Here is a 25,893-nt window from a genome sequence, read left to right on the forward strand (position 1 = left end):
CGCTGTTGGATTTAAGGTGTAATTGAATTATTTACACGGCGATGTTAAAAAGTGAAAATTGATTGTCCATTAACCGGGGTAACGACAGCAGGGGTTGGGGGGGGGGCTGGTGGGGGGGCCCGCTCCCGGGGGGTGTGGCGTCACACACACATTTCCACTCATCAGTGAGATGTGTTGCTGAAGTTGCTTGTTTTCTACCATCATTCGTTCAACTTCCAAAATCATGTTCTTCTTTTGTTGTTGCTTCTTTGTTAATTCATGTTCCTGGTTGAAAATCATGTTACTGTCTGGATAGAGCTGCTCGGGCTGGTTTAATCTACAAAATCGTGTTTCTGTCTAGATAGAGCTGCTCAGGCTGGTTTAATCTAGAAAATCACGTTACTGTCTAGATAGAGCTCCTCCGGCGGGTTTAATCTAGAAAATCGTGTTACTGTCTGGATAGAGCTGCTCAGGCTGGTTAATCTAGAAAATCATGTTACTGTCTAGATAGAGTTGCTCGGGCTGGTTTAATCTCGAAAATCATGTTACTGTCTGGATAGAGCTGCTCGGGCTGGTTTAATCTAGAAAATCGTGTTGCTGTCTAGATAGAGCTGCTCGGGCGGGTTTAATCTAGAAAATCGTGTTACTGTCTGGGTAGAGCTGCTCGGGCTGGTTTAATCTAGAAAATCGTGTTACTGTCTGGATAGAGCTGCTCGGGCTGGTTTAATCTAGAAAATCGTGTTACTGTCTGGATAGAGCTGCTCGGGCGGGTTTAATCTAGAAAATCGTGTTGCTGCCTGGATAGCGCTGCTCGGGCTGGTTTAATCTAGAAAATCGTGTTGCTGTCTAGATAGAGCTGCTCGGGCGGGTTTAATCTAGAAAATCGTGTTACTGTCTGGATAGAGCTGCTCGGGCTGGTTTAATCTAGAAAATCATGTTACTGTCTGGATAGAACTGCTCGAGCTGGTTTAATCTAGAAAATCATGTTACTGTCTGGATGGAGCTGCTCGGGCTGGTTTAATCTAGAAAATCATGTTACTGTCTGGATGGAGCTGCTCGGGCTGGTTAATCTAGAAAATCGTGTTACTGTCTGGATAGAGCTGCTCGGGCTGGTTTAATCTCGAAAATCGTGTTACTGTCTGGATAGAGCTGCTCGGGCTGGTTTAATCTAGAAAATCGTGTTACTGTCTGGATAGAGCTGCTCGGGCGGGTTTAATCTAGAAAATCGTGTTACTGTCTGGATAGAGCTGCTCGGGCTGGTTTAATCTAGAAAATCGTGTTACTGTCTGGATAGAGCTGCTCGGGCTGGTTTAATCTAGAAAATCGTGTTACTGTCTGGATAGAGCTGCTCGGGCTGGTTTAATCTAGAAAATCGTGTTACTGTCTGGATAGAGCTGCTCGGGCGGGTTTAATCTAGAAAATCGTGTTGCTGCCTGGATAGAGCTGCTCGGGCTGGTTTAATCTAGAAAATCGTGTTGCTGTTTAGATAGAGCTGCTCGGGCGGGTTTAATCTAGAAAATCGTGTTACTGTCTGGATAGAGCTGCTCGGGCTGGTTTAATCTAGAAAATCATCTTACTGTCTGGATAGAGCTGCTCGAGCTGGTTTAATCTAGAAAATCATGTTACCGTCTGGATAGAGCTGCTCGGGCTGGTTTAATCTAGAAAATCATGTTACTGTCTGGATAGAGCTGCTCAGGCTGGTTAATCTAGAAAATCGTGTTACTGTCTGGATAGAGCTGCTCGGGCTGGTTTAATCTCGAAAATCGTGTTACTGTCTGGATAGAGCTGCTCGGGCTGGTTTAATCTAGAAAATCGTGTTACTGTCTGGATAGAGCTGCTCGGGCGGGTTTAATCTAGAAAATCGTGTTACTGTCTGGATAGAGCTGCTCGGGCTGGTTTAATCTAGAAAATCGTGTTACTGTCTGGATAGAGCTGCTCGGGCGGGTTTAATCTAGAAAATCATGTTACTGTCTGGATAGAGCTGCTCGGGCTGGTTTAATCTAGAAAATCATGTTACTGCCTGGGTAGAGTTGCTCAGGCTGGTTAATCTAGAAAATTATGTTACTGTCTGGATAGAGCTGCTCGGGCTGGTTCAATCTCGAAAATCATGTTACTGTCTGGATAGAGCTGCTCGGGCTGGTCTAATCTAGAAAATCATGTTACTGTCTAGATAGAGCTGCTCGGGTTGGTTTAATCTAGAAAATCATGTTACTGTCTGGATAGAGCTGCTCAGGCTGGTTAATCTAGAAAATTATGTTACTGTCTGGATAGAGCTGCTCGGGCTGGTTTAATCTCGAAAATCATGTTACTGTCTGGATAGAGCTGCTCGGGCTGGTCTAATCTAGAAAATCATGTTACTGTCTAGATAGAGCTGCTCGGGTTGGTTTAATCTACAAAATCGTGTTTCTGTCTAGATACAGCTGCTCAGGCTGGTTTAATCTAGAAAATCACGTTACTGTCTGGATAGAGCTGCTTGAGCTGGTTAATCTAAAACATCATGTTACTGTCTAGATAGAGCTGCTCACCCGTAATTCAGAAAAACAGCCAATTTGTTTTTACAATTTATTTTATCTCATAATTATGAGATAATTATCTGAAATTCAGAAAAACAGGCAAAAAAATTCTAATGCATTTTTTTCTAATTATGAGATGATTATGTCATTAATTGGTAAAAACAGAGTCGATTTCTATTTTTTCATGTGAATGCACTTCCTCAGTATTCTTCTCTAAAACTTTAACATGTTTTTGCGTCCATGCAGCAGTTCATTTTAATTACCTACTTCCTTTTTGTTGTTACATCATTACCTGCTCATTGGCTGCAGCAGTTGAATACAGAGCGCCACATTTTGATTGAGGAGTTCTCTTCAACCGTACCGTAACCGGTGGGTCATAAAAGTCCATAAGTTTGGTCTCACCCGCAGGACTGTTTACTACATTCAGCACTGGGATTGTACTAAATTCCAAAGGTAATCTGCTGCAGATGTTCAGTGGATTTGAGGATCAGGAGCTTCAGCTGCAGACCAACAGGTGGCGCTCCATGATGACCGAGTCAGACCTGACAGATGGCCGCTGTCTGAGCTGAGTGAAACAAGTTCTGCTCTACCCAGAGTCCAGTCCTCAACTGCATTTTCACCAATAAATCCGTCCTGATAGAAATCAGCTCCACAGAGTGACCTGTCCTCATGCGTCTCCTCTCAGAGGAACATAAGGACAGATATAAAATCATGATTTTTACCTGGAATATAATTGTATTTTACCATCAAACGATGATTTTTATAATTCCATGTTTGATTCTGCTTAATGATTTGACTCTTTATCGATTCTCATTTGAAAAAAGGACAAACGGGTCAACTGGCATCGACATTCAGTGTAGAACTAACATCCAAACCCAACAGGGAGGTCTGAAGAGGCCCACAGCCTCGGTTCTTCTAGGGGGGGCTAGGGGGTCCCCACAACAAATCCTTTGTTTTGAAAATATGAAATAATAAAATAAATATATTTCTGGAGAAATGCAAGACGGATTATTCTGTGGTAATTGCACAAGCACATTTTCAACATTTGCTCTAACAGATATTAAAATTCTCATTTTTAAAAGAACTGAACACTCAAAGCTAAAACGACATCAGCCAGTGGTAAATACAGTAAAACCTCGGATGTAGGGACGCCCTACAATCCAAGGGCAAGGATGAAGACAGGTGTCCTCTCTTTGGAGGGACGGGTCACAAGGACAAATTGTAAGACCAGTTGATATTGAAAGAACCAAACATCAAATATGTTCTGGTTATTTAAAAGCACATAGGATGTATACAATATAATTACATATATACATATGTATATAAGATATATACAAGATAATTATTAAATCAGATTTAATGTACTTCAGGGACCACATACAGTCCAGTTTCATCCTGAGTGGACCAGACTGGTCAGATATTACTATACTAACCTTTACATTTACACTTAAGTTGGTCTTTGTTGTGGTCGCAGTGGATGTAATGAAATTATATTTTTGTATCATCAAACAGTTAGTACTGAAAATGATTACAATCTTAAGATAAAGTCAATTCTAATTAAACATTCTGGTGCAAAATACAATGAAATGTAAAAAAACTCAATAGTATAAATCCTCTATAAGCTCCTTGCTTGGCGGGACCAGACTGGAGCCTCTTGGTGGGTTCTGACCCTCGGGCCTCATGTTCTCTGCTGGAAAGGGAAAGTCAAACTTTAGTGAACTCAGAGGACGTGAAGTCAAAATCGTCATCCACCTTGTGTGCTAGGCTCCGCCCCTCTGAGGTCGAAGCCCGGTCTCTACACCGACTGCTCATGCTCCAGAGCTACTGGACGCTTGTGTGAGGAGCTCCTCCGTCTCCCCGTCTGAACGATCATAATTTAAAAGCAAATAAAGTTTGAGAGGCTCAGAACTCCTGAAGTGAAACATAAAGTACTTCAGGAAAGGTGGAGAACGCCGGGCAGCAGAAGTGGAGAAAGCTTTGGGATCGTTACGTTATGGAACATTAAGTTACATTACGTTATGGAACATTACGTTATGGAACATTATGTTATGTTACGTTATGGAATATTATGTTACGTTATGGAACATTACGTTACGTTATGGATCGTTATGGAACGTTACGTTATGGAACATTATGTGATGTTACGTTATGGAACATTATGTTACGTTATGGAACATTACGTTACGTTATGGATCATTATGGAACGTTATGTTATGGAACATTATGTGATGTTACGTTATGGAACATTACGTTACATTATGGATCGTTATGGAACATTATGTTATGTTACGTTATGGAACATTATGTTACGTTATGGAACGTTACGTTACGGAACATTATGTTACGTTATGGATCGTTATGTTACGTTACGTTATGGAACATTATGTTACGTTATGGATCGTTACGTTACGTTTTGGAACATTATGTTATGTTACGTTATGGAACATTACGTTACGTTATGGATCGTTATGGAACGTTACGTTATGGAACATCATGTGATGTTACGTTATGGAACATTACGTTACGTTATGGATTGTTATGGAACATTATGTTATGTTACGTTATGGAACATTATGTTACATTATGGAACGTTACGTTACATTATGGAACATTATGTTACGTTATGGATCGTTATGGAACATTATGTTATGTTACGTTATGGAACATTATGTTACATTATGGAACATTACATTAGGGAACATTATGTTACGTTATGGATCGTTATGGAACATTATGTTATGTTACGTTATGGAACATTATGTTACATTATGGAACGTTACGTTACATTATGGAACATTACATTAGGGAACATTATGTTACGTTATGGATCGTTATGTTACGTTACGTTATGGAACATTATGTTACGTTACGTTATGGATCGTTATGTTACGTTACGTTATGGAACATTATGTTACGTTATGGAACGTTACGTTATGAAACATTATGTTACATTATGGATCGTTATGTTACGTTACGTTATGGAACATTATGTTATGGAACATTATGTTATGGATCGTTACATTAAGTTACGTTACGTTACGTTATGGAACATTATGTTATGGAACATTATGTTATGGATCGTTACATTAAGTTACGTTACGTTACGTTACGTTACGTTACGTTACGTTATGGAACATTATGCTACGTTATAGTATAAATAAGTGTCCAGTTGAAGGCCTTTAATGCAAATAATCTCAATTTGTACCCGTGGTGAGTAAGGTTCAGGCAAAAAGCAGTACATTGCAGCTCTAACTGTAACCCTCCTCTCTCATACGGCAGGTAAAGGAGGGATAGTCTCAACCTTGACCTTCTCTTATTCCAAATACATTTTGTAAATAGTTGCTTCATTTTTAAGAAGAACTGTGGCGGTGAGGATAAAGGAACCGATTGAAATAGATATAAGAACTTTGGTAGTACATTCATTTTGATTACATTTATTCGCCCCAACAGAGAAATTGGCATTGATGACCAACTATTCATGGATTCAGTTACTGTGGAAATCACAGAATCATAGTTACAGGATACTGAATCGTTAATGGTTGGAGTAATGGTGATACCAAGATATTTAAATCCATTTATTGCATTATTGAAAGGCGCCCCCAGCTAGTTCAGCTGGTAGAGCATGAGACTCTCAAGGTAGAGGGTTCATGTCCCACGCCGGGCACCACCTTCCTGTGGGCTCTCCACCTTCCTGTGGGCTCTCCACCTTCCTGTGGGCTCTCCACCTTCCTGTGGGCTCTCCACCTGCAGGAAGGTTCTTAATGGGTCAATGTGATCTGGGTGACGGTGCTCAGACTGACACCACCACCACCTGGAAACGGATCAGAGGGAGGAGATGGATGGATGGATGGATGGATGGATGGATGGATGGATGGATGGATGGATGGATGGATGGATGGATGGATGGATGGATGGATGGATGGATGGATGGATGGATGGATGGATGGTTTATCAGCAGATTTATTAGCTCCTGCTTGTTCAAAAACATAGTAGAGGATTTAGTTTCTTTTACTTTAAAGCCTGAGAAGTTTTCAAATGTGTCAATTTAGTTAGTCAGATTAAGAATTGAGTTATTTAGGTCTGTTAGAAGTAAAAGGTGTCATCAGCATACCTTACAATGTACTGTTCGGTGGCCGATACTTTTACACCTGAAATTGAGGGTGTGATCTCACCGCTATTGCAAACGGTTCCATTGCCAAAACAAATAGCATTGGCGAGAGAGGGCATCCCTGACGGGTTCCTCTTCTGAGTTTAAAGGGCATGATATTAAATGGTTGGTGGAGACCTCTGCCATTAGGTCAGTATAAAGGGGCTTCATCCATTTTCGAAAGTAATTACCAAGGCCGGAGCGAGATAGCACATTAAATAAATAGCTCCACTCCACTCTGTTAAAGGAGTTTTCAGCATCTAATGACAGAATGGCGGTGTCAGGGGTTCCCTACCAATCACACTTCATATAGAGCCATTCCTCTGCTTAACACCGATGCTAAGATTATCGCTAAAGTAATGGCTGGAAGACTGGAACCGCTCCCAACTGTGATCAACCTAGACCAGAAGGGTTTTGTGAAAAACCATCAAGCCTTCCATAATATCAGAAGGGTGTTGAATGTGATACACGTGAAACAAATAAGTATTGTCAGTGTTTTCCTCAGGGAATCTGGGAGACGAGCCTGTTGAAAGGCCTCCCACTACATAGTTCAAAGAGGTTCAAGTCATTTATCTTTACAAATCTTATAAACATGGACCAGGAGACCATCGGGGCCTGCGACTTTACCTCCGCTCATATTGATAATAGCATCAGCGACTTCTGAAGCATCTATTTTCCGATCCATATGTCTTTAAAATCATCTGGAAGGAATATATAAACGGTATAAGAATCGTCCAGGAATTCAGATTGTGTTTCCAAAGTTTCTGAGGATTCAGAAGTATAGAATACTTTAGAGTAGATGGAAAAGGTATCGGTCATTTCCTGAGGGTCTGTTGATATTGCTCCGCTCTCCGTTTCTTTATGCGCCAGGCCGACCATCTCCCCTGTTTTTGACCTTGATCATAGTATCTCTGTTTGAGTCGGATTAAACTATTTTCTGCGTTTGATGAGGACGATTCCTCATATTGGGCTTTAAGTAACGATAATTCTTGTTTTACTTTTGTGGCGCCATCGGCAAAGGTCTCTCTTTCCAATTGTCTTATTTTGTGGTCAAGCTTGTTCATTTTGAATGAGTTTGTTTCTGAACTGGTATAAGATATGATAATGCCTCAGAAGTATGCCTTAAAGGCCCCATCGGACCATAGCAGAGGTCTCATTCGTATTTGGAGTTAAGAACAAATCAATTTGTGCCTCTAAAAATGGCAGGAAATTCGAATCGGAAAGCCTTCTGAGATGAAATCTCCATCTGGGTGTGCCTTCAACTACCATTGGGCTCAATACACAAGTGAAGTAGGAGGGTGGTCTGACAGTACTATGCTGTTATAGTTACATTCTATCACAGAGAAGAACACAGAGCTGGAAATCAGGAAATAATCTATACCCGAGTATGTCTTAAATCGAGGAGAACAACAGGACAGTTCTAGTTTATCTGAGTTCAATCTCCTTCAAGGGTCACACAAGTTCCAATCCTTTTTATACAGCTTCTTCATACTTTGTATATGAGAGGAGTCCACCCCAGTTGACCGGTCGAATTTAGGCTCTAAAGCGCACCTGCTATAAGAGCCTTCCCTGGGAGAGAAGAAATTAATAATATTACATTTTCAAAAAGTTTGGGATTGTCATCGTTTGGGGCATTTATGTTAATCATGTTTATCTTTTCATTTATCAATGTACTCTGGACAATCAGGTACTTACCCCCGATATCACAGATGACATTGTCCGTTCTTAAAACATTCGGATTGTATGTCATGATTCCACACTTCAAAATAAAGTGGACATTAATAACCCCTAAAGTAGTCACAGCACTGGACCCCAAACGAGACGGCGTATCTTCCCCAGCTACATTAAGAGCAAACTAGACGCCCAACTGGTCCACTAACAAGGAGGAGCAGTGATGAACTGAGGAATCACACAAACAAACTCCCGCTCCTAATCAGCTCGTACAATAAACTAACAACAGAATATACATAGGCTGTAAGTACATGTCTGTCTGGTGTATACAGGCTAACCTGGAGGACCGGGACAATTCCCGGTGGGCTGGTCTGATGTTTGGGCCACTGGTTGTCTGTTCCCTTTTTTTTGTTTGTTCTGGAAACAGAAACAACAAAATGTGTTTGGATCGGCAACTTACATCATCCATCTTCTCCCGCTTATTCGTTTCCGGGTGTCAGTCTGAGCTCCGTCACCCAGATCACATTGCACCATTAAGAACCTTCCCGCGGGTGGAGAGCCCACAGGAAGGTGGAGAGCCCACAGGAAGGTGGAGAGCCCACAGGAAGGTGGAGAGCCCACAGGAAGGTAGAGAGCCCACAGGAAGGTGGAGAGCCCACAGGAAGGTGGAGAGCCCACAGGAAGGTGGAGAGCCCACAGGAAGGTGGAGAGCCCACAGGAAGGTGGCGCCCGGTGTGGGACATGAACCCTCTACCTTGAGATTGAGAGTCTCCTGCTCTACCTACTGAGCTGGACGGGGACCAAGATTGTCAACTTGTTGATTAAAACCAGCTCCTGGTTAGAAACAACAAATGACGATGGAACGGGTAAGATGTTTAACTTTGCCTCCAAACCTCTGTTCAATAATTATTATCAGTTGTGGCATAAAACATAAAATTCTATAATCTGAATAATAGTATGACGCAACACCACATAACTGGGGAACTTTGTTTGTTGGTTCCTCAGAACCCAGATCCAGCAGCACCAAGCAGGTCGGACTGATCTCAGGATAGATCAGATTATTATAATCAATATAATGAAGAGCAGGATGGAGACCTGCTCCACATGAGAAATGCCCTGAGATTCTAGATGATTCAGCTCTACATTCATGAAACTGAGCTGAACTTTGTAAAAAGAAAAGATTTGTGCTTTTTAAAAAGTGATTTAGTGTGAGAAGCAGAGCCAGTGGTGATGAGGGGAACGATCCCGTCACTATGAAGGAACAGCTGAGCTGCTGGAACAGTGTGTGAACAATCAAGCAGTACTTCCAATATATGAGAAGTTTCTCAACAGTACATTTGATTAAAAACACACTCAGAAGAAACTTGAGGCATTCATGCTCATGAGCACTGAGGAAGGAATCCTCATGTCTGTGGACAATGATGTCATAAACAAAGTGCACTGCTCAGGGTTTATTCATGTTCCAGGGTCGGCCATGCTTCTCTGATAAACACATGATAGTGTTATAAGAAAGTTCATTTTTTAATTCTATATTATGAATGTAATATTTGATGTTTTTGTTTAATTTTTAAGGTTTAGAGATCTGTTAACACTTATTTGAAATACAGATGCTGAAATTATGTTAAACAAAAAAAGATGTATTGCATAATGGTGCACTTGTGCTCACCTTGCTCAGAGGTGAGCTCAGACACCAGGATCGCCATTCTGGTTTTCTCACCAGCAATATCATCTTCTACGTCACCAAACGGTCCTCCGCTTGTTCCAGTCTTCCTGACAAGTCTTTAAAGTCCGACTTGATCCACTTGATTGCAGCCAGACCTCCGTCAAATTTGGAGGCATTTTCCAGGGCTGCTATTGCTTCTCAGATTCCCGCCGCTCCAGGAGTCTGCACGCCGGTGGTTAGCTTGCGAGCACCTTCCCTGTTTCCCCGAGTCGATTGGTCTCATTCTGAGCCTTTTTCTGGAGCCCCAGGTTTGTTTTGATGTTTGGTCGACATGTCTCAGGTTACAGATACACTTAAATTTAGTTTGATAAAGGAGTGCGTTCGCATTTGACTCAGAATTATTTTATTTATCCGACTGCTACGGAGAGCTCGAAAACGCGGCTGCTCAAGTCCGCGCCACGGCAACTCTCCCGATCTTGATTTTTAGACTGAATACAGATCGTGAAATCGGTTCCTCACGATCCTTCAGGTGTTTTGGGTTTTAAACAGGAAGAGTCAGAGAAGTGACCACAGGGGAAACTGGCTCTATTCCGGCCAAGCGGCCATAGCGACGTCGCTTTCTGATCCCTTGATGTCGACTCTTCCTCTCATTATGTCGACTCTTCCTCTCATTATATCGACTCTTCCTCTCATTACGTCGACTCTTCCTCTCATTACGTCGACTCTTCCTCTCATTATATCGACTCTTCCTCTCATTATATCGACTCTTCCTCTCATTACGTCGACTCTTCCTCTCATTACGTCGACTCTTCCTCTCATTATATCGACTCTTCCTCTCATTATATCGACTCTTCCTCTCATTATGTCGACTCTTCCTCTCATTATGTCGACTCTTCCTCTCCCTCTCATTATGTCGACCCTTCCTCTCATTATGTCGACCCTTCCTCTCATTATGTCGACTCTTCCTCTCATTATGTCGACTCTTCCTCTCATTATGTCGACCCTTCCTCTCATTATGTCGACCCTTCCTCTGATTATGTAGACTCTTCCTCTCATTACGTCGACCCTTCCTCTCATTATGTCGACTCTTCCTCTCATTACGTCGACCCTTCCTCTCATTATGTCGACTCTTCCTCTCATTATGTCGACCCTTCCTCTCATTATGTCGACTCTTCCTCTCATTATGTCGACCCTTCCTCTCATTATGTCGACTCTTCCTCTCATTATGTCGACCCTTCCTCTCATTATGTCGACTCTTCCTCTCATTACGTCAACCCTTCCTCTCATTATGTCGACTCTTCCTCTCATTATGTCGACTCTTCCTCTCATTATGTCGACTCTTCCTCTCATTATGTCGACTCTTCCTCTCATTGTGAAGCAGAATTCACCAAGCGTTGGATTGTTCACCACTCATAGGGCACCAGCTGGGATTAGGCCGTCATGAGACAGGTTAGTTTTACTCTACTATGTGTTGATGCCACTTGGACGCCATGTTTTCTGCTGACTGCACCTGTGAATGACGCCGCCGTGCATGTAGCATAGCTAGCCTGCTGACGTCAACTTGGGTTGAAACAGAAATTGATTACGAAATTAGCAAACGATTGAATGGAATCAACTCAGTGGGGACGGGTTCTCAACGAGAGTCTCATCCTTCGTCACTACAGAGGAGCCGTAGAGCCAAATAGAGCTGCACAGCTGCAGGTCACAGACCTCCACCCTCCTGGGATGTGGGGTTCATGTTCTGCAGGCCAAAAGCCTTTTAGAGCCTCCAGATAATAGAATCTACACTCAGGCCAGTTAAACATGGTGGTGGACACGGTGCTCCAGAAGCAGACCAGCTTAGCGGGGAGTGGTTTTCTCTGAAGGGTTCAACAGTAAGAAAAGAACAGGAGCACTAAAGTGATCAGCATCAGTTTATCTCCTTAATAGTTCTCTCTTTCTCTTTGGTCACTCCTACTATACCACAATGATGGATGGATGGATGGATGGATGGATGGATGGATGGATGGATGGATGGATGGATGGATGGATGGATGGATGGATGGATGGATAGATAGATAGATAGATAGATAGATAGATAGATAGATAGATAGATAGATAGATAGATAGATAGATAGATAGATAGATAGATAGATAGATAGATAGATAGATAGATAGATAGAAACAAATAAACAAACAAATAAATAAATAAAACTCTTCATATCGAACTCCTTTTGTTCTGACTTTAAGCTGTGAGATGCTGGAGGAGCCTGACCAAAAGATAAAAAGCATTTCTCCTTGTGAACTTACTTTCCATGACTCTTTCATCTGTTATTCATCAAAGGCTTGAGTCATGAAGCAGGAAGTCAATCAGACGTAGTCTGTGTAGAAGAAACAAACATCACAGTTTGTTGTTTCTTCAGTAAGTTTTACTAAAAGATATTTGAAAATGTTCACTTTAAATTAAGTTGTCACACAAGTGTTCCTTCCTATACCGGCACTGTGTATTTCCAGCGTTAAAAAGAAGGCTCTGGTGTGGTTAAATAACTGATTTAAAACCAATCAAATTGCAGCATAGACAAATGCAGAGAATCACAATAGCAAAAAGAAAAACAATAAAATAAAATGTTGCCACACAACAAACCTTCAACAAACAAGTTTCTGTTTGTGTGAATTTAAAAATAACTATTGATGGAGAAAGTTCAACCTGACCTGCAGCTTTTCAGTCAAATTTCTACTTTTAAACAGTGAATTAGAAGAGAAGTGACAGAGTTAATAATCAAACAGAATTAGAAGAGAAATGACAGAGTTAATAATCTAACAGAATTAGAAGAGAAATGACAGAGTTAATAATCTAACAGAATTAGAAGAGAAATGACAGAGTTAATAATCTAACAGAATTAGAAGAGAAACAGAATTAGAGGTTAATAATCAGAGACTCACTGCTTGTTGTCTCAACATCTGGTAGAAACACCAGAAGAATCCAGAAGTGACTTTAAGCCAATCACTGAGCAGCTCTGGAGGTGGAAGATTTTAAAACAACCCTGAGCCTCGGACATATCAGTACATATCAGTACATATTAGTACATATCAGTACATATCAGTACATATTAGTTTGATTTGATGTAATTCACTTACATAATCATTAATTGATGAAACTGCTACTAAACCTCCTCAGGGCTCTTCCTGGAGCTGCTCACACACACACACACACACACACACACACACACACACACACACACACACACACACACACACACACACACACACACACACACACACACACACACACACACACTTTACAGAGAGAAAACAAGGAATCTGCTTTTTTATTCTAGATTATCCAGAGAGAATGAAGTGAATAAAGTTTCACGGCCGATTGTTTGTTTACTGACGTTGGACATTATTACAATTGATCAATTTATTTCGCCCGCCAAGGACGTGATAAAGTCATCGGCGTATATTAGTTTGTCCGTCTGTTAGCAAGATTACGTCAAAGCTACTGCATGGATTTTGTTGGACTTTTCACCACAGATAGATATTAGACCATGGTCCAGACAGCCGGAATCCCGTACGCACTGTGCGTACAATATTTTTGAAGGTGTGAAAAAAATAAATATCTTAAAGGGGTGTTTGTTTTTGTCTCTGCCTGGTGCACCGTCACCAGAACCTTTTGTCTGTGCCTGGTGCACCACCACCAGAACCTTTTGTCTCGGCCTTGTGCACCGTCACCAGAACCTTTTGTCTGTGCCTGGTGCACCGTCACCAGAACCTTTTGTCTGTGCCTGGTGCACCGTCACCAGAACCTTTTGTCTCTGCCTGGTACACCGTCACCAGAACCTTTTGTCTCGGCCTTGTGCACCATCACCAGAACCTTTTGCTGGGCGGTTTTCATCCATGTTTTGGGACGCCACCAAGAAATGCCCCTGCTATAGCAAAGAAATGTAAGATGAACTGTTCAGTGCACCGGCGTTTCTGGGAACTTGTTTTAGAAGCTTTTCCAAAAGCAGGTGTTTCCACACAGATGTATTTCAAAAGCGCACCTCAACTGAAACAATAGTTCTCCACCAAACAGATGGTGGCGCTAATAAACATCAACCACCAACATAACTACAGAAGAAGTGGTATTTCTTTTCAGGCTCATTAGTGGAGTGAAGGTGGCAGTGTGGCAGGAGGACTGGAGGGCTTGTTCCTGCTGCCGTTACTAAACGGTGAAGTTCATTTACTGTATTTCACATGTTTCTTGTCTTGATGTTTGAACACTGTGACACTGTTTATGCTACAACTATATGAATATATTTCTTGTCACGAGTTGACCTGCTCACTAGTATTGGCAGGCTGAAATTAATCAATTTCAAAAAGAAAAAGGAAAATGTGTTCGCTGGAGTTGAAACAGATAAAGCATCATTTACTATAAAAAAACGATGTTCCTGACACCATAACGATGATTGTTCAGTTGAATGTCAGAAGTTTGACAGTAAAATAAATAAACAATCACTGCAGCAGATGATGATGACAGAGCCTGCGTTGTTTGTTTCACCTTTCGGCCAGCACATCTACAGGTTTTATTAGTGAACTTTTGATAAATGTGGAATCAAAGACGGAAGCTTTTTTATAGTGTGTCAGGTAGAGGGAGCAGTATATGAGTGAGTGACCATGAAAACTGCTAAATCCACAGGAAATTGATATAATTTAGAATTTGTTTTATCAGTTTCTGTGCCACTCTTTAAAGCCACCCCAGTGAAAACTGTCTGGCGCCGCCACTGAAGCACTCAGGATGAGTAACCTGCTCAAAGTTTGATTAACTCAGCAGCAAACCTTCTGAAGTACACACATGGAAGATGTTCATAGTCATCTGACAGGGAAAAACTGCTTTCATGAACTCATTTAGTACAAGCTGTTTTCTCTTTTTTACTTCTTTAGTTTCTTAGAGTCAAGCTCTGCAGATACAGAATATTTAGAAAAATGTAAAATGTATTGGTCGTTCTCTTAATGTGTCCATCCTGAATGTTTCCTTGGTACCTGATCACACGACCACAACACCCAGACTGTCCAATGAGCCGTTTGTCTTTCATGTCATATGATGACGTGGCAACAAAAAGATCCTTCCTGATTCCTGAACTCTAAAACAACCAGGCGACTTCACCTGAAATCCAACAGGACTGAAAACCAGCCAGAACGTTTCAACCAACTCTGATAGAGGGTTTTAAAAAATGAGACATTTACACACACAGTTACACATTAAGTCACCTCTTTTAATGTCAGAATGTGAAATGGTGTAAAACTCCTGCCGACTTTCATGTTGTAGACTTTAGAATAAGTCCCTTAGAGTCTGATTGACTGAAGCTTCAGTGTACAGAAACAGAAGCAGACTCCATATTGTTGCACACACACATGTGGAAGCTGCTTTGCTAACAGGACCCACTGAAGACTGAGTCCATCACACACTGATGATTTATTGTGTTTGCCTGCATTAATATGAAATATCAGTTGTTTGTGATGTTTTTGATTGTGTCCGTTTTGAAGTGGTTTGTAAAGCAGCTCAGCCTTCAGCAGATCTCTGCCATCATTGGATTGACCAGCTGGCACCACATGACTCTTAACGCTATGATTTATTGTTAAAGATTTCTGTGTTGAACTTTTATTTTCAGTCCAGATCGAACAAATTGTGTTGTTCATTTTAGCCAAAGTCATATTTATCCTCTTGTAATGCTTCATTATGTTTGGTCATTTATCTTATGGCTCTGTGTTAATATATTCTATTGTTTGCTTCTGTTGGTTCAAAGCTCCTTGTCTGGGAAGGGGCTCTACATTTCAATGCTCCTGTTGGTTTGGATCTTTCTCAAGGTGTGATTCTTAGTCCAACCGCTGGAAAACACACTGTGTACAGGACCTCAGTAAATCAGACACCAGGTGTCTCCTGGACAGTAAGCAAATAAATAAATAAAATCTCGACCATGTCATTGATCTCCAAGAACTATTGGAGATCGATAGTTGGACCTCTTCTCAGCTTCTTTTAAAGAAGCTGAGAAGAGCTTCTTCATAAAAGATGACGCATGTGGATAAATCTCCCCTTTCAGACTAAATTCTGCTTCTTTGTCCAGAGGGTTATCCATTTCCCCCAGTAGGTTCCTGTGTGCTGCTGACTTTTTAAACCCTTTTAAACTAGGCGAAGCAGCACATTGTGATCTGTTGTCATCTATCTGGCTGGATTCCCACAGTGACTGCCTTGTTATTCGCTCATCTCGCTGTTTGATTAAACTCTGACTCCATGTATGATCAGTGGAAAGGATAAATGGACGTGCATGCTTCCCAAACCACTTGTACCACGACACTCACTCGATTACATCCACTGCTCAGCAACATGGTTTCCACTACTGCAGTAACTCTAGCAAATACCATGAAGAATAAAAGTACTGGTATCTTTCCATGTTGGATCATTATGACGTTACATAACACAGTAAGGCTCTTGTGGCAGATGAGGTTTAGTCCTGCAGCAGGCTGGTAGATGGGAAAGGAGCCCTTTCTTCAAGTCTTTGTTCAGGAAGAAACAGACAATGGGGTTGACCCCAGCTTGGGCAAAACTCATCCACACAGTGGTGGAAAGGTACCGGTGTGGTATTGTGCAAGCCTTGACAAACACTCTCCAGTAGCAGGCCACTATGTAGGGAGACCAGAGCACCAGGAACAGCAGCGTGATCACGTAAAACATCCGGCCAAGCTGCTTCTCCGCCTTGAACTCCTCCATGCCCAGCAGGCGCCGGTTCTGGTTGTGCAAGTTCTGCCGGATCCCCAGGAGGGTGGGAGGCATTGGGCCCCGGCCGAAGCCCGCGATCCAGTTGGCGGCTGCCTGTCCAGTGGCCCCGGGGCCATGGAAAGTCCAGTTCTGGCTAATCGCTGGTACCATTTGGACCGGTTTCATCTTGCGGTGCTTGTACTCAAACAGGAGCAGTTTCATGTACACGACATGTGTGGCGAGGATGAGCACCGCCAGCATCAGCATGAATCCTAGCGTGTCATTCGCCTTGAAATAACGATGCTCAAAGATGCACTGGTCCTCCTCCCTAATAAACTTGTAGGTGCCCACGTCGAAAACGGGCGGGAACGCCATGGCCACGGACAGCGTCCACACCATGCACACCACTGCCACACATGTCCAGAATGTCATGCGCTTTGAGTAGAAGCGGTGGTGTGCAATGGCCATGTAGCGCGTGACGCTAATGCAGAAGAGCATGAAGGCAGCATGGAAGCAGAAGAGCACCGCCATGAAGGCTACCACTTTGCAGCTCAGCACGCTGTAGGTCCAGGCCGAGCCGTTTTTTATGGACACCAGAACAAAGGGGAAGCAGATGGCGGATCGAATGGTGTCCGCCAGCGACAAGTCCAGCAGGAAGTAGTAAGGAGTCTTGTGCAGTGCCCGGTCCCTCAGCACCAGCAGAGAGACCACCAGGTTCCCCACCAGACTGATGCAGATGATGAGCCCCAGCAGCCCCAGCTTGATGTAGGTGGACACGGCCGAGGAGGAGCTCTCTGCCACCATGCCTCCTGCGGTAGCCACCACTCCTGCCATGGGCCCGGCCAACCCCTCGCCGCTCTCGTTGCCATTCGCCATCCCAAAGGTCCCCCCCACCGGCACCAGCGTTTCTTCAAGCACCAGAGCCACTGCTCCTTGGGCGCCACCTCGTCCACTCGCCACTCCGTTGTCCTCGTGACTGCTTCCTTTCCAACGCTCACCAGGAACAGACACGCCCGAGTCCACATCGCCCCATGTTGAGCAAGCTCACGCTGTAGCTGGAGTAGGGATCCTTGCTGGTAGCTGAAAATAAACAAGAGCCAAAATTGAGATCTGATGCCCTGGAATCATTTCAGACACTGTCAAGCTGCCAATGTATCACGATGATGATATCACAGACGATAAACATATTGACCCAAGTTTGGTCCTGGAGGGCCAGTGTCCTGCATGTTTTAGCTCTCTCCCGGTTTCAGCTTACCTGAATCTAATGATGACGTCATCACCAAGGTTGTGAAAAAGCTCAATAAGGAGCCCTTCATTGCAATCAGGTGTGCTGCCACTGGGAGGAGCTACACCCTGCAGGAAGCCGGCCCTCCAGGACCAAACTTGGACACCCCTGATATAGACTGAAATATGGTTCTATGCACTGTGCATGCATTGAAATGCTCTGCTAATTCACAATAAGACAGTTCAAATATAAAATAAAGGGACCGTCACAAAATGTTATTCATAAAATTTTTAAACTGTCAAAGAGAGACATTGACAACATTACAACTCTTATTGCTAAAGTGAACATTTCAGGGCTCGACATTCAGGACTGTCCGAACATCCGGGGTTAGTAAAAGCTTTGTCAGGCAAGTGAATCATCTGCCCACCTTGCCCGAGCGGGCTAGTGGTTTTTAGGGATGGAGCCGATCCGATCCGGAATCGGGTTCCGATATCAACGTAATTCACGGATCAAAAATTTCCAATCCAACCTGCGGAGATTTCTGATCCATGATCCTCGTCTGCTTTATGTTACTGAAATGATCCCCAGTGTTTCCCTGCTGCTGCTCTGCTCGCTGGCTGCAAACTGTGGACTGGATTTCCTGAAGGGAGGCGGGTCTCAATGAGACCAGGAGGAATGAGTCAGGAAATCCATTCCACAGTTTGCAGCCAGCGAGCAGGCTAGGGAAGTAGCACTGTGCTAGCCAACTTTTGTAGTCCAGCGAGGCGGCGCTCTGCAGCCAGACGTCAGCGTTTTCAAACTCCAGCTCTCGGAGGAGAACAGCACTGACATCAAAACAATGAACAGCAGTTCCTCCAGGCTGTCAGCAGGCGATTCACACCTCTGTGAAGCTGCGTCCTCCTCCACTAAAAAGTCCCAGAAAATAGTCCCAATGGTTGGAGCTGCGTTAGAGCTGGAAACATTGTGTTGCTGCTGCCTTGCTCAAGAATTTCCCCAGGGATTAATAAAGTCATTCTGAGCTTTTAAAGATAGATCTAGTTTATTATGAGATGATGACGTCATGCAGACCCCCACATTGTCCACATGGAACAAAAATACTTTGTACTGCTTCCTTTTCTGTCCTGATACTAACCTCAAGTTGTCTTTAGAGAGAATACATGTATACATTAGTACATTTCATACTTTACTGTAGAGAGGAGTCGATTACAGCCTCATTTATAGTCAACAATAATGATAATAATAATAATATTAAAGCAAACAGAGCTCTGCTATCAGAATAGTATCAGCAGATATACAAAGTTAAGTATCGGGATCGGATCATTTGTCTAAAACTAGTCATTAATTCTCTAGTATGCACAAGAATGTAATTCTTCCCTTTAAATCATTAATGCAGTACTTGTATACAATACAGACAGTTGTTTTCAACTATTCTAAGGTAATTGAAATGACTGTGTTGATGTGTAAATAAATTAAATATATAAATGAACTCTGATAGGCTAAATATTTCAGTACTATGTCAGAACCTGCATGGATACTCTCATGGAAAGACGTTAAACTGTAAAAATTATTTGTGAAATCTTATTATGTTTGTCTAGTCAATTTTAATTGCAGTCAAATACACCTCAAGTTTATTCAGAAAACTATTACAGAAACATATTACAATGTATTTATTGGTCAAATTCATACTTTACCCAAGCTTATAGATTTACATTAACCTTTGGCCAAGTAAAAATTTGTCCAGGCAAGTAAAAAGTTGTCAAAATCCTTAATGTCAAGCCCTGATTATCACGCGTCTATTTCTCAATATGATGCAGGAAAGTGCTTTATAAAATAAAAAAGCTGCATTCATTGTATGATGTGATCCTGCAGCGGTATTTTCTGTTTAAGGTAAATTAGAAACACTTCTAGTCGTCATTCACTACATCGGGTCTCATTTCAGAAACATTTTGCTGAACACAGCAACGTTCTGAAAACTGTTGGTTTGCCCCGAAAAGGTAGAAACACTTGAAACACTGTAGTTAACATGCTGGGCCACTAGTGGGTGCTGTTGTTTTTGTAAAACAATCTCTGCACACGTGCAGAGAGCAGTATGCTCTAAACATGAAGACTGGGAGAACACTGACATTCTCGTGGGCAGACCACCAAGTTGGATTGTTATTACGGTGACTGTCAAAATAAAACTATGTGTATGCAGAGCGGTTCAGCGGCTGAGGCACCCATATACTCCCAGGTTTTAATTACAAAATTCTTATGAATTCTTATTAAATAATCTGAAATGCTTTACCAATGTATCAGACCATCATAACTCATGTTTGTTCAAACTGCACATACAGAACATTCAGAGTAGCTCAAACCAGTTAAGTGACAGCAGATAAACCCTTTAATGCACATTTTTGGACTTCAGATATTTTCCTTTGTTTCAGCGAAAAGTTTTAGTTCTTTAAGGGCCCGTTTACACAACATTTCAAGTGATACATAGGTTTTATGTCTTTGGTTCAGAAAGGTTTTGTGTTTACAAGGTAATATTTTGAAAAGGACATGAGAGAAACATTGAAAACTAGGTATTTAGTCCGCCCGGCCACTAGTTAGCACTGTTGGTTGTTTTTCTAACAAAACCACACACACACACACACATGCGTACAGAGAACAATGGGCTAGAAACATTAAAAATGGGAGTGTGCAGACATTCTAGAGGACAGTCGATCAAGTTGGATTGTTATGATGCTGAGTGACGCCTGTAAAGCTCCCAGCTTTACCACGTCCCAGGAGAACATGGGCGGGACTCTGCAGGCAGCCATTGTTGTCACTGTCCGACTAATCCTGCATGTGCACAAGAACTATTTATGTGCACTGGCAGCATTTCTGCAGTCTACATGGAGACGGAGCCCAAGCATTTTGAGAAAGTGTTGTTTTTTCCTCCGTCTATATGATGATGGAGTCGGAGCCTTTTCAAAAAGTCCCACCTTGGGAACCATTCTTAAAAAGTTGAATTTTCAGTGGGTCCAAGTACTGTTGTCGTGGAAACGGACACCCAAATGCAATGAAAGTTTAGAATTTCCACTTGAACACATGTCAGGTAAACGGACCCATAGAAGGTGAAGCCTCACTAAAACATGATGGTCCCTCCACCATACATCCCATTGAGAATTATATACAGTATGGAGTGTTCCCAACAATTTATTAACCCTGGTTTCATTAGTCACAGGAACATTTTTCTCTCCTTTGTCTTTCAAGATCAGGACCAACTTTGTCTTTGTTATACAGCTTCCATCTCTCCTGTCATGTAGAGATTAGGGGTGGGACTTGATAAGATTTTATTAATATCAATGCCATTGTCAATTCAATTTTTCAATCCAATCCCTTATCAATTCTCCAAACGATTCCTGAGTTGTTGTTTGTTTTTTGTTTTTTTGGGGGGGGGGTAGTTTTACACAGTCTTCTGCACCAAAAGGACCAATTATATTTTTTCCAAACATGAAACTCGATTTATAATTTTGGTGTATTTGCCTTCATTGTTTGCCCCCTGGAACACTTTTTCGAATTTTGCGATGACAAGCTAACCCTTTCTGGGAGGACGGAGACTGGAGAGGAATGAGGAAGTGACGTAGGAGGAGGAAGGCGTTCTCTCGGTCTGCAGGGAATGCTGTGTTTTCATATTATGTTGGTGCTTTTTCTGAGGGGATATTCAACACAGAATGATCTAATATATAGACATACAGTAGTAGACCCCGACTATATTGTTTATGTCTACACAGTAGACATACTCTAGTAGATCGTTTACTATATGGTGTGAAAACTAGAGGCTCACACATATAGTGAAGGATCTACTAGCATATGTCTACGCTGTCGGCTCGTTAGAGCAGACATTCACACACGGGACAGATTGACGGAGTTAATTTATTAAAAGTCCCTCATTCGTCCTCCGACAGGACATTTCTTCACCAAATGGACGTCTTCAGCAGCCATACAGCGCAGAGCTCTGGGGAGGTGATGGAGGCAGGGGGTGTAGCTCAGGAGGAGGTGATGGAGGCAGGGGGTGTAGCTCAGGAGGAGGTGATGGAGGCCGGGGGGTGTAGCTCTGGAGGAGGTGATGGAGGCCGGGGGTTTAGCTGGGGAGGAGGTGATGGAGGCTGGGGGTGTAGCTCTGGGGAGGTGATGGAGGCAGGGGGTGTAGCTCGGGAGGAGGTGATGGAGGCCGGGGGTGTAGCTCTGGGAGTCACGGTACAGGTTCTTTTGACTATCAGAATAAACCGGAGTACCGGAGGAGAACCAGCACACGGAGAGAGAGAGAGAACATGAAAACTCCACACAGAAAGGCTCCTGCCGGGATTTGCACCGAGACTTTTTTTAACTGGACCTTGTGGCTGTGAGGCGAGAGGCTGTGGACTCTGTGGATTCAGGACCTGGTGAGTGAACATGTATTAACGTATCCTATTATATTGTCGTCTCCCACTTTAGACCTTCTTCCTCCATCTTTTCTCGTGGTTGAAGGAGGTTCTGCGTCGCAGTGTGACGTAATGCAACGTACCACAACGCGACTTGACGTCGTGCTGGAAATGAATCGTTAAGAAGAATCGAACACATATAAGGTGTACGATTCCCATGGAATTGATCCATTGGAACCGGTTCTAAGTCAGAACCGGTTTTCGATTCCCATCCCTAGTACAGATTAGTGTTGTCACGATACCAACATTTTGGTATCAATACCGATACGGATACCGATACCACCATGTAGTTTGATACTTTTCCAAATTAAAAGAGAAGACCAAATATGTCACTAGATCCAGTCTTCAGTAGGACCAGTGTCTTTAAATGGTTTGTTACTATGCAGTAATCTTTATAACATTAAATGGCTAGAATAAAATCTTTTCATATTATATTCTTTTATACTATTTATTATATCATATTTATAATACTAATATTTATAATAGCTTAATTATTTTTCCAGAGCTATATGTTCATGGGTATATAAGTTATTAGCTGTGGTTCTTTGAACTCCTTCTGCAGGTCTGGGTGTTTGGCCTTCAGGAGGTTAGCAGGTTAGTAGTGTAGCGGGTTAGTAGTGTAGCGGGTTAGTGGTGTAGCGGGTTAGTGGTGTAGCGGGTTAGTAGTGTAGCGGGTTAGTCGTGTAGCTGGTTAGTAGTGAAGCGGGTTAGTAGTGTAGCAGGTTAGTAGTGTTTCCACTCTGGACCAGACGTGTTCTCTAACACTGTTTACACAGTGGAGCTTCAGTGGTGATGGAGACACTGTGCTCTTTGGTTTTGAAGCCAAAGTTCTTCCATAGAGAGTCTCTCTCTCTCTCTCTCTCTCGTTTCCACGGGACGTTTGAGTCAGTTACTCATGCTCACTCTCACATGGATGCAAACGCCATGTCATTTACGCATGCGCATCCGGTACCTTTTCAAAGTACAAGCTCAGTTGGGAGAAGATTATTTTGAAAATATGTTGTTTTGACTTTTATTTTGAAGTTGTGTAGGTCGAGTATGAAGCGCTTATTCAGTTGCGGATCTCGGGTGGGAGCCCAGGAGGGCTCGCACCCCGTCTCGGAGAAAGCGGAGTTCTGCTTTCTGCACTTTAGATTGTTTAAAAGATCCAAAACAAGTGAGAGGAGCAGCCGGCCGACGCCTCCCCCTCAGAGAGACCGACTCTACAACACAGTGACGCTCCGCGGCGACGTTAAAAAAGAAAAAAAAGATACCGGTACCGGCCGGGCCCAGTACAGTATCGTTTTAAAGGCGTCAGTACCGCGATACCAATACAGTACCGGTGTACCGAGCTACCCTAGTAGAGATGCAGTGGCCTTAACTGCTTTTAGCCATTAATTCATGCATGTTGCCATTTTTGCTGTGGGAGTTTGGAGTTCACTTCTCTGGATCTCCTTTTCAGGTCTGATGTAATGTTGAAATAATGAAGCAGTGAAAAGCAGCAGGGCTCCATCTGATTGGTTGAATATGTCTCCATGCAGCGTATGAATGTATTGGGAAACAGATCAGTTAAAGCAGTTCAGTCAGGCCTGGGCAACATGTACACGCTGATAAATTAGATCAGGTGGTTGCTGACTGCTCGCCACGTCTGCAGTTGAAATGAAGAATAAGAAAGAATACTGATTGTCTTGGTGTCATTTCAAACACTAGAATATGAAATGAAATACCTTCAACTCCTTTCTGCTGCTACATAAACCCAGAGCTCCCCTCAGATGAGCACAAAGTGTAGATATGGTCTCGGTCTGGGATTTACTGGTGTCGGATCAGAGAGGAGATCACATCACCAATGAGATGTGGACTGAAGACACGACAACGTCTGTCCTCACCCTGCTCCCTTAAAGAGAAACCACCGTGTGAAAGATTACTGTTATTGTAATGAAACGTGTGGATAAAGCTGGTGGAGGCTTTGTTCGGAGGAGCAGCAGAGGGAGCTGAGGGAGGGGCTCTGTGAAGCTGGAAGTTGGTTGGCGGGGGAGGGCAGAGTTATTGTCAGGAGCCGGGTAGCAACAGCAGCCCAATACCTCCAGCTTCATGGTGGAGGGAGGAGGCGACTCAGCGACAGAAGGAAATGCACAGACGAGTGGTTTCTGCCAGGTGGCGCCAGAGTCAGCCCGGAACCAACAGGTCTGACCAGGACCACAGACCCTCAACCTGCTGCAGCCGGACTTTCAGCTACTGACGGCCTAAAACATGAGGCCTGTCGACCCAAACGAGCCTGCTACCAGGTCCAACCTGGCCTGGTACCGGGTCCCATCAGGCCTGCTACCAGGTCCAACCTGGCCTGCTACTGGGTCCAACCTGGCCTGCTACCAGGTCCCATCAGGCCCCCTACCGGGTCCCATCAGGCCTGCTACCAGGTCCGACCTGGCCTGCTACTGGGTCCCATCAGGCTGCAGGGTCCAACCCGGACCAAAGGATTTAATTGGTCTGTTTTCTGACCCCGAGGGTACCTGAGTTCAACACAAACACAGACCGTTTGAGTCTTTATATGTTCTCAGGTTTTCTCACAGTCCAAAAGCAGGATTTGACTTTAACTGGTCTGTCTTGTGAGGGACTGCTCACCTGTGAACTGCCTTCACCTGCAGTCACACCCTGACCTGGATAGAGGAGGTACAGGAAAACCTGAGCACACAGGCTGTAATCCCTCAGCAGGTGGCGCTATGTTGTCCAGGATGAATCTGGAGCTCAGAGACATGATAACAGTCCCTGATGATCCGACTCTGTTGTTCCTCCATCACTGGAGGCGTTCTGCTCATTCATCAGAGGATGAGGAGACAAAACAAAGCAGAAAGTCTGAGTGAGCTGCAGCACTCTGGGCCTGCTGGAGGGTCTCTGCAGACCTGAGGGGGGTCTGCAGACCTGGGGGGGGGGGGGGGGGGGGGGGGGGGGGGTTCTGCGGACCTGCAGGGGATCTGAACATAGTTTAGTGGAGGTACTTACCAGCTGGGGGCTCCAGGTCCTCTTGGTCCTGCTGGTCCTACAGGTCCTCTTGGTCCTGCTGGTCCTGCTGGTCCTGCTGGTCCTCCTGACTAAATCAGACTGGACCTCCGTCTACATGAAATGTGGGAAAGAGAACCCTGAGGAACCACCGGGAGGCAGAAAGAATTCCTGAAGCAAACAGAAGGTTCGAGAAGCCAGGGCAGCGTTTCCTCTTTTTCCGTGTGCATGTCATGTCTCAGCTATTTTCCTCGGTAAATCCCCGGTGATCCTCCATCATGTCCTCCAGCAGCCAGCAGACGGCCTCTCCCTGCCGACATCCTCTCCTCGGATCCCCGCAGATCGGTTAGCCGGTGACGGGGCGGAGGCCCCGCAGACCCCGGCACGCCGCTCCGCTCACAGCGGGGCCGGTGCTCCTCATCGCGGCAGAATGTGGAGGAAGAGCCGCGGAGAGGAGAGCCTTCCGGGGGCAGGAGCGTGGGAGCAGCAGCCTGGCGCTGGGCAGGTTTTCTGGAAGAAGCGCAGCGTCCAATGAGCGGCCGGTGTGCGGATCCAGGGC

At 43.7% G+C, this 25,893-nt stretch overlaps 1 protein-coding gene across 1 annotated transcript; it reads right to left on the reverse strand.

The window, feature by feature from the left end:
• Nucleotides 1–15,188: 15,188 nt before the first annotated feature.
• On the reverse strand, nucleotides 15,189–25,848 carry gpr173 (G protein-coupled receptor 173). The gene is made up of 2 exons (XM_080468840.1): nucleotides 25,338–25,848; nucleotides 15,189–17,768 (listed from the first exon to the last, which is right to left on the reverse strand). The coding sequence occupies exon 2, from the start codon at nucleotides 17,562–17,564 to the stop codon at nucleotides 16,401–16,403; it is 1,164 nt and encodes a 387-aa protein (XP_080324966.1). The 5' UTR covers nucleotides 17,565–17,768; nucleotides 25,338–25,848; the 3' UTR covers nucleotides 15,189–16,400.
• Between the last annotated feature and the right edge of the window lie 45 nt (nucleotides 25,849–25,893).

The sequence above is a fragment of the Lipophrys pholis genome (genome assembly GCF_963383615.2).
Source record: "Lipophrys pholis genome assembly, chromosome: 8".
Taxonomy (NCBI): Eukaryota; Metazoa; Chordata; class Actinopteri; order Blenniiformes; family Blenniidae; genus Lipophrys; species Lipophrys pholis.

What these genes read in the sequence shown, in the direction of transcription:
- gpr173 (XM_080468840.1), bottom strand. Translation starts at nt 17,564, where the DNA reads ATGGCGAATGGCAACGAGAGCGGCGAGGGGTTGGCCGGGCCCATGGCA.